Source organism: Hemiscyllium ocellatum, chromosome 11 (assembly GCF_020745735.1).
Source record: "Hemiscyllium ocellatum isolate sHemOce1 chromosome 11, sHemOce1.pat.X.cur, whole genome shotgun sequence".
In the NCBI taxonomy this organism is placed as follows: domain Eukaryota; kingdom Metazoa; phylum Chordata; class Chondrichthyes; order Orectolobiformes; family Hemiscylliidae; genus Hemiscyllium; species Hemiscyllium ocellatum.
The window spans coordinates 87,655,707-87,669,991 of NC_083411.1; the positions used below are offsets into that span (position 1 = coordinate 87,655,707).

The 14,285-nt window shown below is 40.6% G+C and overlaps 1 protein-coding gene across 1 annotated transcript in view; it reads right to left on the bottom strand.

The window, feature by feature from the left end:
- The window catches only part of f8 (coagulation factor VIII, procoagulant component), an 85,634-nt gene that overhangs the window by 26,765 nt on the left and 44,584 nt on the right, over positions 1-14,285 (bottom strand). Inside the window, exons 14-18 of the mRNA XM_060832685.1 lie at positions 10,566-10,725; positions 9,286-9,525; positions 8,768-8,996; positions 4,427-4,609; positions 1,944-2,060 (exon numbers count right to left, since the gene is read on the bottom strand). Of these exons, the coding sequence (XP_060688668.1) occupies positions 1,944-2,060; positions 4,427-4,609; positions 8,768-8,996; positions 9,286-9,525; positions 10,566-10,725 (929 nt within the window). The remainder of the gene's footprint in view (positions 1-1,943; positions 2,061-4,426; positions 4,610-8,767; positions 8,997-9,285; positions 9,526-10,565; positions 10,726-14,285) is intronic.

A 14,285-nucleotide genomic window follows, 5' to 3' on the forward strand; every position in this document is an offset into this window, starting at 1 on the left:
GAAGATTGGGATACAGACAGACTCTAACCTCACACCTTTAATGCATTGCCTGAGCTAAGATATTACCTTTTTTTTAAAATAAAACCTGAACTTATCTTGGGAATGTGACTGAAAAGAAGTTCTGGGATTTACATATTAGATTACCTACAGTGTGGAAACAGGCCCTTCGGCCCAACAAGTCCACACCAACCCTGCGAAGAGTAACCCACCCAGACCCATTTCCCTCTGACGAATGCACCTCACAGTATGGGCAATTTAGCATGGCAAATTCACCTAATCTGCACATGTTTGGACTGTGGGAGGAAACCCATGCAGACACAGGGAGAATGTGAAATTCCACACAGGCAGTTGCCCAAGGTGGGAATTGAACCCAGGTCCCTGGCACTGTGCGGTAGCAGTGCTAACGACTGAGCCACCGTGCCGCCCAAATGAACCAAAACCTGTAACCCATTATAAAAGATGAAAGTCTTAACAACAATCGAGGTTTGTTAAATATGTCATTTTACTTGCATGACACTGTAATCTTTTGCTATAAATTCTGTGCCTTATGCTTTTCCTGCTTCACTAACAATCTGAAAAAGGAGTGACAATAGACAATAAATGCAGGAGTAGGCCATTCTGGCCTTCGAGCCTGCACCACCATTCAATATGATCATGGCTGATCATCCTTAATCAGTATCCTGTTCCTCCAAAAGTGGTACTCCGAAAGCTAGTGCTTCCAAGAAAACCTGTTAAACTATAACCCGATGTTGTGTGATTTTTAACTTTGCCCATCCCAGTCCAACACCGGCTCTCCCACATCATTGTTCTTTTAAGATTCACAAAGCAACTGCAATGTTTATTGTAACCATTTAAGAAACCTAGATGGAATGTGTAAATAATAAGCAGTGTTTCATCAAAATGTATTTACTGCTCTATCAAAGCACTGCATTTCTCTTCCAGTGAATCTTGCAGTGAACCCTGTGTTATGAAGAAGTTGGTCATGCTCCATTAAAAATGCTGTGATTTTCAGATTCCTACACCCACAATGGGCTGGCCAGGTCAGAGTGCAGGATGTGGGCTTGCTACTGCTCCTTTACCCTGCTTCAGTGAAAGTTGCTGGCACGGGGAATGGAGGTGGAACCTTTGGAATCAAATCCTTTCTACCATTTTTAAACAGCTGTAGAGTCATCCCAAATCCACAAAAATCCAACCTAAAACCTCCCTCAGCTTATTCTTGTCTGATAACTTCCAATCTTTTAAAACTGAATTTTAACATCACCACTAACTTAATGGTACTGCAAACTTTATTTTAACTGGCATGTTATGAACTGGCACTCTCAATAAACCAGCAAAAATGATATGCCTTAAATACCACTAAGTTTACTGTCCAATTATTATAGTTTTTTAAAATGTATTTGCTTTAAAGTAAATATACTTGTTCAATCGAATTGCCACAGAATATATTAACAGTTGATTCAATTTCGAGTCAATTTCTCCTTAGATACTGCGATCTACCATAATGATGAGTAGTCAATTGAGGGTATGAGTGAGATAGTTTTATTTAAGGCAAATTTGTGAGGGTATGAGAGAGTAAGTTATGTTTAAGGCAAATTTGAGTTATTATTTATGTGATTTATGATGTAAATAATGTACACCAATGATATATATACTCCCTGGTTGATGTTTCAATTAATAAATGTGTTTTTACATTGATTATGTTGACTTTTTGATTATCTGGAATATCTGATCAGCCAGCACACTCGTGATCCCATAGACACTGGTTAATAAAAAGACTGCTGTACTTGGAGTCTGGAACTTTCTTCTTGATTCCTCAGTCAAATTCCTGAATCTATTCAGATAATTATTTGTGTCTTTTGCAATCTGTTAAATGATGTAGTGCTATCTAATTATTCTTTATGTATCTCCCACATCCATGATTCACAAAGGACAATAATACTTACACGTATTGTATACCAGGAATATGGCTCGCATCCCTGCGCGTTGATGTTCAGCAGTCTCACAGTCCACAAGCCAATAGCCCACTTTAGTTGGAAGCATTTCAATTGTACCAAACGAACCTAAGACAATGAGCATATTAAAGAAAGTTAAAATAGAAGCAGAAAACTACAAAAAAAAAGCTATTGGCCAGTTACTTCAAGAAAATAAGTGTTGTTTTCCTACTCTGATTTCCTCCTCTGTCCTGTTCTTCTAAGCCCAGGGCATAGTTTTCCTCTCATTTTTGTCCAAATTGTCATTATTTTTGTGTGAGTGTCTGAGCATTATTCAATCAGAAGGTGTAATGTAACAATGATTGATCTTGTCCACCATTTATTTTAAATGTGGGCCTCTCTGACTTGGGCAGTATTTATTGTCCATCCCTAATTGTCTAGAGGACAATTAACAGTCAATTGCATTTATGTGGCACTGAAGTCACATGTAAGCCAGACCAGGTAAGGACAAAAGATTTCTTTCCCTAGCTTTTGGAATGCCCTAAATAACAAAATATTTAACACTGCCAATCTAGGGAAGCAAATGAAATGTGTAGAAGATCAGCAATGTGCTATTAAGTATCATCACTGCTTTACTAAAATGCTGTGTTGCATGATGCCATATCATTGTGATCTGATGTATTGGGACCATTTTCCTGCATATGTTAAGACAGGGATAAATAAACTACTTGTTATCTAGCACAGATGCTTGAGGAATAGATAACCTCATGTAAAAATTGACACTCAAATCTAGTTTAAATTCTTAATGAGAGACGAAAAAAAAACTGTAGGTGCTGGAATCCAAAGTAGATAAGCATGAAGCTGGAAGAACTCAGCAAGCCAGGTAGCATCAGGAGGTGGAGAAGTCAACGTTTTGGGTATAACTCTTCTTCAGGACTAGGGGTGGGGATGAGGGTAGCTGCAGATAAAGGATGGGTAGGGGAGGGGTTGGGTGGAGAGAGGGTGGCGTGAACCAAAAAGAGTGATGATGGGACCGGTCCTTGCATAAGGCAGAGAGTGGGTGGGAGGGGAAGATCTTCTTGGTGGCGAGGTCTAATTACAGTTGGCAGAAGTGTTGAAGGATGATTAATTGAATACAGTGTTTTCCCTGCCTCTGCCATCCAGGTAGCCCTCCACTGCACCTCCTCCATTCCCTGCTCCACTGCTCTAAACCACTCCCCCAAATGTAATAAAGATAGGACCACCTCTTGTTCTCACCTTACACCCCACTAGGCTCCCCATCCAACATATCCACCCGCAAGGACCACTCCCTTCACCACTCTTTGGTCCACGGCTCACTCCCCACCAACCCCCCCAAAACTGCTGGTACCCTCCCTTGCAACTGTTAAAGATGCAAAACCTGCCAGCACGCCATCCACCTCATCTCCATCCAGGTGAGGCAGAGGTTCATCTGCCTCTCCTCCAACCTAGTTTCCAGTGCTCCTGATGTAGTCTTCTCTACATCAATGAGATCAAACATCAGCTAAAGGCACACATTGCCAACCATCTCAGCCAGGCCCACAGGGGCTGACCTGACCTCCTAATCATCACCCATTTCAGTTTCCCTTCCCATTGTGACATGACCATCCTTGGCATCCTCAATTGCCACAGCGAATCAGACCATAAATTGGGGGACCAATACCTCATCTTCTGCCTGAGCAGCCTACAGCCCGAAGGACTCAAGATTGAGTTCTCCAATTTCAAATAACCTACCTTCCCATCTCATGATTCCCTTTCCAGTCCCTCCTACTCCCTTCCATTTCACTTACTGACCCCTCCTTCCAGCCACCAACCAAATTCATACCGCCCATCAACCAACCAGGCCATACCCTCTACTTGTGTTCACCTATCCCTACATCAACACTCTGGCCCTCTCCTCACCCAAAATCGTTGTCCACCCATCTTTTATCTGCAAATCCCCTCAACCCTACCCCCAGTCCTGAAGAAGGGTTACACCCGAAATGTCGACTTCTCCACTTCCTGATTGTGCCTGGCTTGCTGTGTTCTTCCAGTCTCCTACCCATCTACTTCTCTCACTTAAGCAATCAAAAAAGATAGCCTGGGACAGCATTTCCCCAGATGAAAGCAATTGATTTCATCTGCTTCAAGTTCTGCTTGTCTGTGTCATCCCCTTCCTTTTGATTAGTAATTTGGTTTTAAAACCTCAAAGTTTACACCAGAATTTGTGGTAATGCTACGTCGTTTAGCAAGCACAGAGAGGGGCAGACATTGCAGGTTACAGGAAATAACCATTTAGTGTATCACAAGTGGATGATGACAGAAATATATCTGTGGTTTAGACTCTTAGGAAATAGTAATTAATGTATAGTATATCCATCTGTACCAAGTGAGGAGCGTAGAATACATCAGGTTGTCTTATATTAATTAGTGTTGTGTGTATTGGAGATTGCTACATGAAGAGTTGAAATCTGGAAGTTATATTTTGAAGTACTTACCAGGGAATAGTGTGTAAACACCCATCCTGTGCTCCTTAGATCTTCGCACTATAAAAGGTTGGCCATGAAAATGCACTGTGTAAATATCAGCTGATCCACCCATGTTTATTAGATACCAGCGCACCAAGCGGTTCTGTGCCATTACCAGCCCAGGCAGACTTTCTGCCACATGCCCATTGATTGCTGCAAGAAAAATAAAAGACTAAGGAAATGTTGGTGGATCACTCTAAAATGCTTAATGGTTAAGCATCTTGGACATTCAACAACTTATACCATCTCTACTGTCTTTGATCCATAGAAAGCTGGCTAATCCCGGATGAATCGGATTATCCGACTGTCTTCTCTCCAGGGGGAAGGTATGCACCCAGTTGAAAATTAGTCTTTTGGGAAAAAAAACAGAAACATCTTCCAACATTCGTAAAAGATGGCTTGATTTGTATCCCATCAACAAAGGACTACAGGAAAATGTTTAGCAACACTTATCTGGCTTCTTCGTGAAAGGCTTAAATCCTTTGTAGTAATTGAAAAAAATCCTTGGCGAGTCCAGAACACAATCCTCAGATTGAGGTTTCAGGCCCTGCTGATGTCAAGAATGGAGGTGGTCAAGGCCTGAAGATTCCTGCTTCCAAACCTTGTTCCTACTGTCAGCCATTTTGGCCAAGGTGAGTTTGGGGAGTTGCTCTTTTGCATCATCCCCACCCAGTATGAGACAGAGAAGTAATTCTGATCATTAAGGCCCTTTCTAAAGTTAAATTTAGGAGGCCGACTGTGATATTTCAGTTGGATTCCCATTTCCTGTCTAGATTGTGGAGGGGTTGAGGAAGGGAATAAGGACTGCTGGTACATATTGATTGTTGAGGTGGGTACAGAGCATCATTCCAAGTCTTCCTGCTTGACTGGAGATGTAGCCAAATGTCACTGTCTAAGATGTGCTTCCCTGCTTGTTCTAATACCCCTCTTGGGAAATCATGTCAGAATTACTATGTGTATTTGATCCCAAAGATTTTCAACAATAATTTTAGCTTTGCATGCACTGATTTTGTTTCTTTAGGCAAATCTGAGAGTAACTCTTCATTATTGATTAGCTTTAAACCTTGAATTGCAATTGGTTGTGAAAGCTCTGTGAGTTAGAAGTATGCACAATACATATCAGAGACCTTCTTTAATTTCGTCCATTGCAAAAAAAGATGTATTAAGCATGGAAATCAAGAAAAATTTGTATTTAAATCAATGGAACCTTTGGAGAACTCCTGATTTGTGGTGAGTAGTTCAACATTGAGACCAAATCAAGGATAGGCATTTCTACAGTCTCAGTTTGTCAATGGTAAGAATATTAGAAAATATAGTCAATGTTTTGTTGCACTGTCTGAATCTGACAGTTTGGAGATTCTTTTCCCTACTAGCACGTAATGTAAGATGCAATCTCTGACTTTCAGAGCTGACTTGTACAATCTGTTCATTAAAGGAATGAGAAAAAAACAGGTTAGAATAGAAATGGATAGAATAAAATATGAGAACAAAATGATCTATTAGAGATTTTTTCTAGAGTCACAGAGATGTACACCACGGAAACAGACCTTCGATCCAACCTGTCCATGCTGACCAGATATCCCAACCCAAGCTAGTCCCACCTGCCAGCACCCGGCCCATATCCCTCTAAACCCTTCCTATTCAAATACCCATCCAGATGCCTTTTAAAATGTTGCAAGTGTACTAGCCTCTACCACTTCCTCTGGCAGCTCATTCCATACACATACGACCCTCTGCATACATGGTCTCTTTTATATTCTGAATTGTCTGTAGTACATCCAATTGCTTTTGGCAGGCATATTGACATTTATGGGATTTGCTCACGATACGCTTTGGTGGGTTAACCTCTCCACCTTTTTGGTGGGTTAGGAATAGAAGTGAAAAAGAAGTAAAAACATGCAACCCCTTAAACCTGTTTGGAGAGTCAATTACATTATGGTTGATATGTATCCTAACTCTGACTGCCTTATCCACCAATTCCCTTGGCCTCCAAAAAAATTATCAATCTGAGTTTTGAAATTATCAATTGAGGAAATAGTTACCGCCTTTTACGACAGCAAATCCATTTGGGAGTTTCCGAGCATGAATCACAAAATGCTAGTATCCAAGTTCTGCAGGTAAAAGTGTTGGCAAATGGAATGTTGACCTTTATATTATAAGCAAATGCAGTATAATAGTAGGAAGGTTTTGCTAAAACCATACATGGCACTAGTCAGACCACAGCTGGAATACACATACTGTGAACAGGTTTGAACGCTTACCTAAGGAAAAGATATACTGGCATTGGAGGCTGTCCTGAGAAGGTTCACTCAGCTGATACAAGATATGGAGTTTAGAGGAATGAGAGGCAAACCTATTGAAACTTAAGGGAACTTGACAGAGTAGTTTGTTTCCTCTTGTTGGAGAGTTTGGACATAATCTCAGAAAGGACATAATCTCAGAATAAGGGAGTTGTCCATTTAAAATAGTGATGAAGCGGAACTTATTTCTTAGATTACTTAGAGTGTGGAAACTCGCCCTTCAGCCCAACAAGTCCACACTGACCCAGACCCATTCCCCCTTCACCTAACACTACAAGCAATTTAGCATGGCCAATTCACCTAACCTGCAAATTTTTGGACTGTGGGAGGAAACCCACAGGGAGAATGTGCAAACTTCACACAGTCAGTCGCCTGAGGCAGGAATTGAACCTGGGTCTCTGGCACTGTGAGGTAGCAGTACTAACCACTGTGCCACCATGCCACCCGTTCTCTGAGACTGTAGTGAATCTATGGCATTCTTTGCCCCAGAGGGCGATCCAGGCAGGACTATTAAGTACATATAAGGCTGAGATAGACATGTTTTTAATCAGTGAGAGAATCATAGGTTATGGAGAATGGAGAGTAAAGCGGAGTTGAGGAATATCGGATAAGCCATGATCTCATTAAATGGTGAAGCAGACTCAATGGGCTGAATGGCCTACTTCTTATGGTCTTTGCATGAGGAAGTGTTTCCACCTTCTTTCTTGAATGCTGTGGCTCTGATTTTAAGGATACATCTTCTCATCCCAGATTCCCTCACCAGCAGAAGAAATATTTTCTCTTTCTGCAAGTATCAGTATCTTTCAACATCTGTAAAGGTCAATTAAATTATACCATAACTTTCTATATTCATGAGATTACAAGTGTATTCTGTGTGTTCTGTAAATTTCAGATCAATCTGTACTGCATGCCTTCCAAAAGACCATGCACAGACCTCAAATCCAATCAGTGTTGCAGCAAAACTCACCCATGCCTCATTTTCTAACCCTCAAGTTATAAACGATAACTTGAGCGAGCATGATGGCACAGTGGTTAGCATTGCTGCCTCACAGCACCAGAGACTCGGGTTCAATTCCCACCTCAGGTAACTGTGTGGAGTTTGCACGTTCTCCCTGTGTCTGCGTGGGTTTCCTCCCACAGTCCAAAGATGTGTGGGGTCAGGTGAATTGGCCATGCTAAATTGTCCGTAGTGTTAGGTAGGGGTATGGGTGAGTGGTGGGTCGGTGTGGACTTGTTGGGCCAAAGGGCCTGTTTCCACACTGTAAGTAATCAAATCTAATAACATTTCATTTGTTTCTTTGACCTTTTACTTTCCCTATTACATTTTAGTGATATGTATTCGTGCCCCTTAATCTTCCCAGATTTTCTGTGTTCCTACTTTTTTCTATTTAAATGAAATGCAGATTGAATTACTTTTGGTCTAAGTGTTTGACATCATACATACCATTGGTAAAATTAATAAGTCGTAGTTTTGCCCACTCACTTCTTATTTCAGTATCTCTCCAATTTTATACCATCATCGACTTACTTTCCTTCCAATCTCTATATCATCAGAAAACTTGAAATGTTTCCCTATGTCATTGTGAATCATTTATAAATGTAAAGAAAACCAAAATTTCTTTGCAACACTACAAAGCACTTCTTTCTGATTTGAGTGCACACCCAGTAACCAGGTTCATGGCCGTCCATAAGTTGCTTTCAATATGAGCCTTAATTTTAGTCAACAAGAGTTGCACTTTAATGAGGTGCAAACTCCTAAGTGAATAGCTGTTCCACTCTGAGCACTGAAATAGATGGGATGTTTTGGCCAAATTAAACAATGGCCAGATTGAAAAAAGGAGACGGTAGCATTTTATAATCAAAGCTAGTTGATAGCTTGAGCCTTGTCTTCAGTGTCTGTTGAGGGGAAGTACAGGCAAGATCCTGTGCTGGAATGCTCAATGGCAATCCCCTGCCCAAGCCAAACATTTTATATGCTGTCAAAAGCTGAAATCAGTTTATGGACTCTTACCGTGAAATTTATTGCTGTTTTGGAATACAGGGTCCTCAGCTCTGACACTACAAGGGTACTTGCAGAATGTTTTGATGTTGTCTTCCAAGTACCAGCTTTTGTTTTCATCAAAAGTCATGAAAAGCAAAGAGAATTCCTGAATCTTGAGCTTCCCACTAGAGATCTGGTGCAGCATCCCTCTTTTACAGATGATTAAAGGACCAATCAAACCTGTATGGATGTCTCGTTCCTGATTAGAAAAACAGCACAATGTAACTCTATCACAATGCAACCAGCTTCATATAACACTTTAGATTTACAGCATCATACCTCCTATATTCAGCAGTATGAGGCAAGAGGTTATTTAAATGTGGTGCTGAAAAGTAGTAGAGTCAAATTTGGCTTAAAAGAGTTAAGCAAAAAATTTTTTTTAAAAAATTTCCTAAAAATCTAAAGGTTGGAATAAGCCCAAAATTCAGTACATACCACAGAGAGCTCAACTCAACAAGAAATGTTTGCAAACTTGGATTTTGCCTTACCGGGTTGACATCAGAATAATAGGTCCAGGCTCTGCAATCAAAGTCCTTAGCGGTTGGTGCTGATCCCTTTGTTACATGCCAAATGTAAACCTTTGTTTTATTTGGGTAAACAATATCATCAGCCTTCCGAGGCCAGTCTATCACCTTCTCCTCTTCATATTTGTATTCAAATGGTAACTCACGGGGCACTCCATGAGTGTGAATGGAAAAAGGTCTGGAGGCCATATTCTTGAACTTCACCTGGATGTATGGAATAATTGTACATCAGGGAAAGGTGTAGCTTTCAAACTATATCTTCCTAATCTGGTAATTCTGTTGTCAGATTAAATCTTTTTAAGTTTGAATCTTGTTTCCCCTGAATAATCTGCAAGCATCTATTTTCCCGAATTAGCACATAAATCACAAAATCGTGTAAAGCAAAGCAATAATGGCAGCATGATTATCCTAAGTTGTGGTTTCCAAAAATAATTAGGCGTCACCAGACTGTAAAAATGGCAAGTGTTTGAATTGGGAAACAATGATTGATAACCAGAGAACACAGGCATAAGCTGATTGGTAAAGGAGCCAGAGATGACACAAGGAAATATTTTTCGACATGAACTTTTGAATGCATGGTTTGATAGTGTGTCGACAGATTAAATAGGAGTCTTGAAAGCAAATTTGGATAAATACTTTGAAGGAGAAAAATATTGCAGGGACATAGACAAAGAGCTGAGGAGCGGAATAACTGGATTTTTCTTTGAAAAACTCAGCAGAGATGAGATGCCTCCTTCTATGCAGCAGTATGTTATGATTCTTTTTGGTGGGCCATCTTGGTGCCTTTGCAAACAAACGTTGTTTTAACTGGCACCCAAGAACTGGTGCTCTCGATAAACTGGCAATATCTTAAATACTGAAAGTTTGTTGTAGTATCGCGATTTGCTGAGGGCGCGTGTAAGAAGGCTCTCTGCTACTAAGTTTTATTTAAGGCAAAGTCGCATTATTATTTCAGTGATTTATGCTATCAATGAAGTATAACTGTGGTGCATAGACTTCCTGCATTAAGTTTCTATTACGTTGTCTGTGTTTTTACATGATTATGTTGACCTCTTGATCAACCGGCACATTCTGAGCTCCATGGCACATACATAAGTATCTGGACTGGAACTAATTGGATTGGTGACTCCCTGACGTCCATTTAATGCGAAACTAAATTATGAGCCTAAATGTAGCCGTGCAATCAATTTACAAAACTTCGATTTAAATTCATATATTGTTTTATTGAAAAATTGGTGACTCACCACAATGATATCATTGACCTCAGCACTGATAACAGGCCCAAGAATACCCAAATGTTCCTCAGCTTCTCCACGGACTTTGCGATGTTTAAATGTATTGTCCTTGTATTGCAAAAATATTGCCTTCTTGAATTTGCTGCCAAGACCCTTCCCCTGTCTCTGCCTATGTGAAATTGACATTAGTTTAATATCATAATGAGCTGATGATATTTATCTCAGAAACTGCAAAATATCAGTTTCTTGCAAATAGTTCTGCACCCAGAAAGTAATACAAGTATTCAGTACATACTCAAAATGCCCGAAAAAACAGATAATTGCAGTGCTTAACTCCTTAACTCAACGGCTGCTGCAATACTTACTGTCTGACCAGACATGCATTAAATAACAGTAAAATAACACACCCCAAAACAAGCTCAGTAACTGAGGTGATGCCTCATAATCTCTTAAATAAAATGTTGATTTTTTTTGTTTTAACTTCATGAATTATTGTTTTTGCTGCTTTACACCTTTAATCCCTTTGCATTCTCCAGTCAATAATCTGAGCATGTTGCATCTGTATTTATATTTGTACATATTAGTATTTGTTCATTTGATCAAAATAGCCCTTGACAGCTACAATGAAATCATACTGCAACTCCTCTAGAATATCTGCTTCTTTCAGAGGGAAAATCAATTTAAGGAAACTCAGCAATACTTGGAAATGACTGGATTGGGTGTACTGGAGCCCCATTTTGTAGCATACATGTTGAATCATGCCAATATATGTCACACGCAATAAAAATCGAAAGAGTAATCAGAGAAAACTCCAGAAAGTGCTGGAAAAAGTTAACAGGTCTGGCAGCTTTTGTGAAGAGAAATCAGAGCTAATGTTTCAGGTCAACCCCAGGTTAGTTCTGAGGAAGGATCACTCAACCCAAAACGTTATCTCTGATTTCTCTCCACAGACCTGCTGAGCTTTTCTAGCAATTTCTGTTTTTGTATGTCATATTCAAGTTTTACAGGAATTTTCCATACGGCCTTGCAACAACCTTCAAAACCTTCATGGAATTTCAGTATTGCTGTCAAGGTCAATATTGATTGCCCATTCCAAATTGCCCCTCAAAAGGTAATTGTGAATCACCTATTTGAACTGATGCAGTTCTGGTTGTGTAAGTATATCAACAGCGCTACTACAGAGTGAATACCAGACTGTTGACCCAGCAACTGTGAAGGAACACTGTATGTTATTAGGTCAGGATGGTACCTTGGTAGAAGTAGATTTGGAAGGAGCTTTCAAAGGACCCTTTGGTGAGTAGCAGCTTATGTATGGTACACTTTGTGCTAAAGGTGAAGTGAGTGGATTGGGTGCTGATCAAGCAAGCTGCTTTGATTTGACCTGGATTGTGTCATGTCTTCTAAGTGTTTATGGAGCTTCTCTCCTCCCATGCAAGTGCAGAATATTCTCCTGATTTGTGCCTTGTAGATGATGAGCAAGCTTAGGAATGTCAGGAGTTGTGTTGCTTGCTGCAGAATTCCCATTCTTCGACTTGTTTTACGTAGAATTTTATGCTTGTCCAAAGTTAAAAATCACACAACACCAGGTTATAGTCCAACAGGTTTATGTGGAAGCTTGTCCTGTTACATTTCTAGTCCCTGGTGATTCCTAGGTTGCTGATGGTGATGGATTTAGTGATGGTAATGTAATTGAGCGCCAAAGGGAGATGGCCATTGCCTGGTTGAGGTAGAGCATGAATGGTATTTCTCACTTATGAGCCCAATCAGGTCTTGATGCATGCAAACTCAGACTAGTTCAGTATCTGAGGAGCTGTGAATGGTGTTGATCAGTGAACATCCCTCATTAATAAATTTATGATGGAGGGAAAGTCATTAATGAAGGAGCTGAAGATAATTGGGCCTAGACACTATACTGAGGAACTGCTGCAGTGAAGCATTAATACCAAGATGATTAGCATCCAACAACCACAACCACCTTCTTTTGTGCTAGCTATGATTCAAACTAATGGAGATTTTTTCCTTGAGTTCCATTGACTTCAGTTTTACTATGTCTCCTTGATGCCACACTCAGTCAAATACTCTCTTGATATCAAAGGCAATCACTCTCAGCTCAACATTGAAATTTAGCTCTTTTGTTCATAATTGTCAAGACTGTTATGGTGTCTGGAGCTGAATGGTCTTCACAAAACAGAAAACTGGGCATCAGTGATCGGGTTATAGAGTCATAGATATGTACAGCACAGAAATAGACCCTATGGTCCAACTCGTCCATCCCAACTAGATATCCCAACCCAATCTAGTCCGACCTGCCAGCACCTGGCCTATATCCTTCCACACCCTTCCTATTTATATACCCATCCAGATGCCTTTAAAATGGTGCAAATTTAGTAGCCTCCACCACTTCCTCTGGCAGCTCATTCCATGCATGTACCACCCTCTGCTTGAAAAAGTTCCCCGTTAGGTCTCTTTTATATCTTTCCCCTCTCACCCTAAACCTATGTTCTCTAGTTCTGGACTCACCCACCCCAGGGAAAAGACCTTGTCTATTTATCCTATCCATGCCCCTCATGATTTTATAAGCCTCTATAAGGTAATCTCTCAGCCTCCCACTCTCCAGGGAAAACAGCCATAGCCTATTCAACATCTTCCTATAGCTCAATCCTCCAACCCTGGCAACATTCCTGTAAATCTTTTCCGAATCCTTTCACGTTTCACAACATCCTTCCGATAGGAAGGAGACCAGAATTCTACGCAATATTTCAGCAGTGGCCTAACTAACATCCTGGGTATAGCCTCAACAGGATCTCCTAACCCCGTACTCAATACTCTGACCAATAAAGGAAAGCATACCAAACACTTTCTTCACTATCTTATCTACCTATGACTCTACTTTCAAGGAGCTATGAACCTGCACTCCAAGGTCTCTTTGTTCAGCAACATTCCCTTACCATTAGGTGTATAAATCTTGCTAAGATTTGCTTTCCCAAAATGCAGCACCTCGCATTTACCTAAATTAAACTCTGTCTGCCACCCCTCAGCCCATTGGCTCATCTGATCACAATCCCATCGTAATCTGAGGTAACCTCCTTCGCTGTCCACTACACCTCCAATTTTGGTGTCATCTGCAAACTTACTAACTGTACCTCATGCTCACATCCAAATCATTTATATGAGTGGCAAAAAGTAGTGGACTCAGCACCGATCTTTGTGGCACTCCACTGGTCACAAGCCTCCAATCTGAAAAGCAACTCTCCACCACCACCCTCTGTCTTCTACCTTTGAGTCAGTTCTGTATCCAGATGGCTAGTTCTCCCTGTATTCCATGAGATCTAAACTTGCTAACCAGTCTCCAATGGGGAACCTTGTCGAATGCCTTACTGAAATCCAAATAGATCACGTCTACCACTCTGCCCTCATGAATCCTCTTTGTTACTTCTTCAGAAAACTCAATCAAGTTTGTGAGACATGATTTCCCATGGACAAAGCCATGTTGACTATTCCTAATCAGTCCTTGCCTTTCCAAATACACATACATCCTGTCCCTCAGAATTCCCTCCAACAACTTGCCCACCACCGACACCAGGCTCACATGGTCTGTAGTTCCCTGGCTTGTCCTTACCACCTTTCTTAAATAATATTTCTCAGGAAGTGCTGCTTGATATCACTGTCACCCACAACCTTCCAACACTTTGATGATAGAACAGTAATTTTGTCCTACACTTTGTGAAC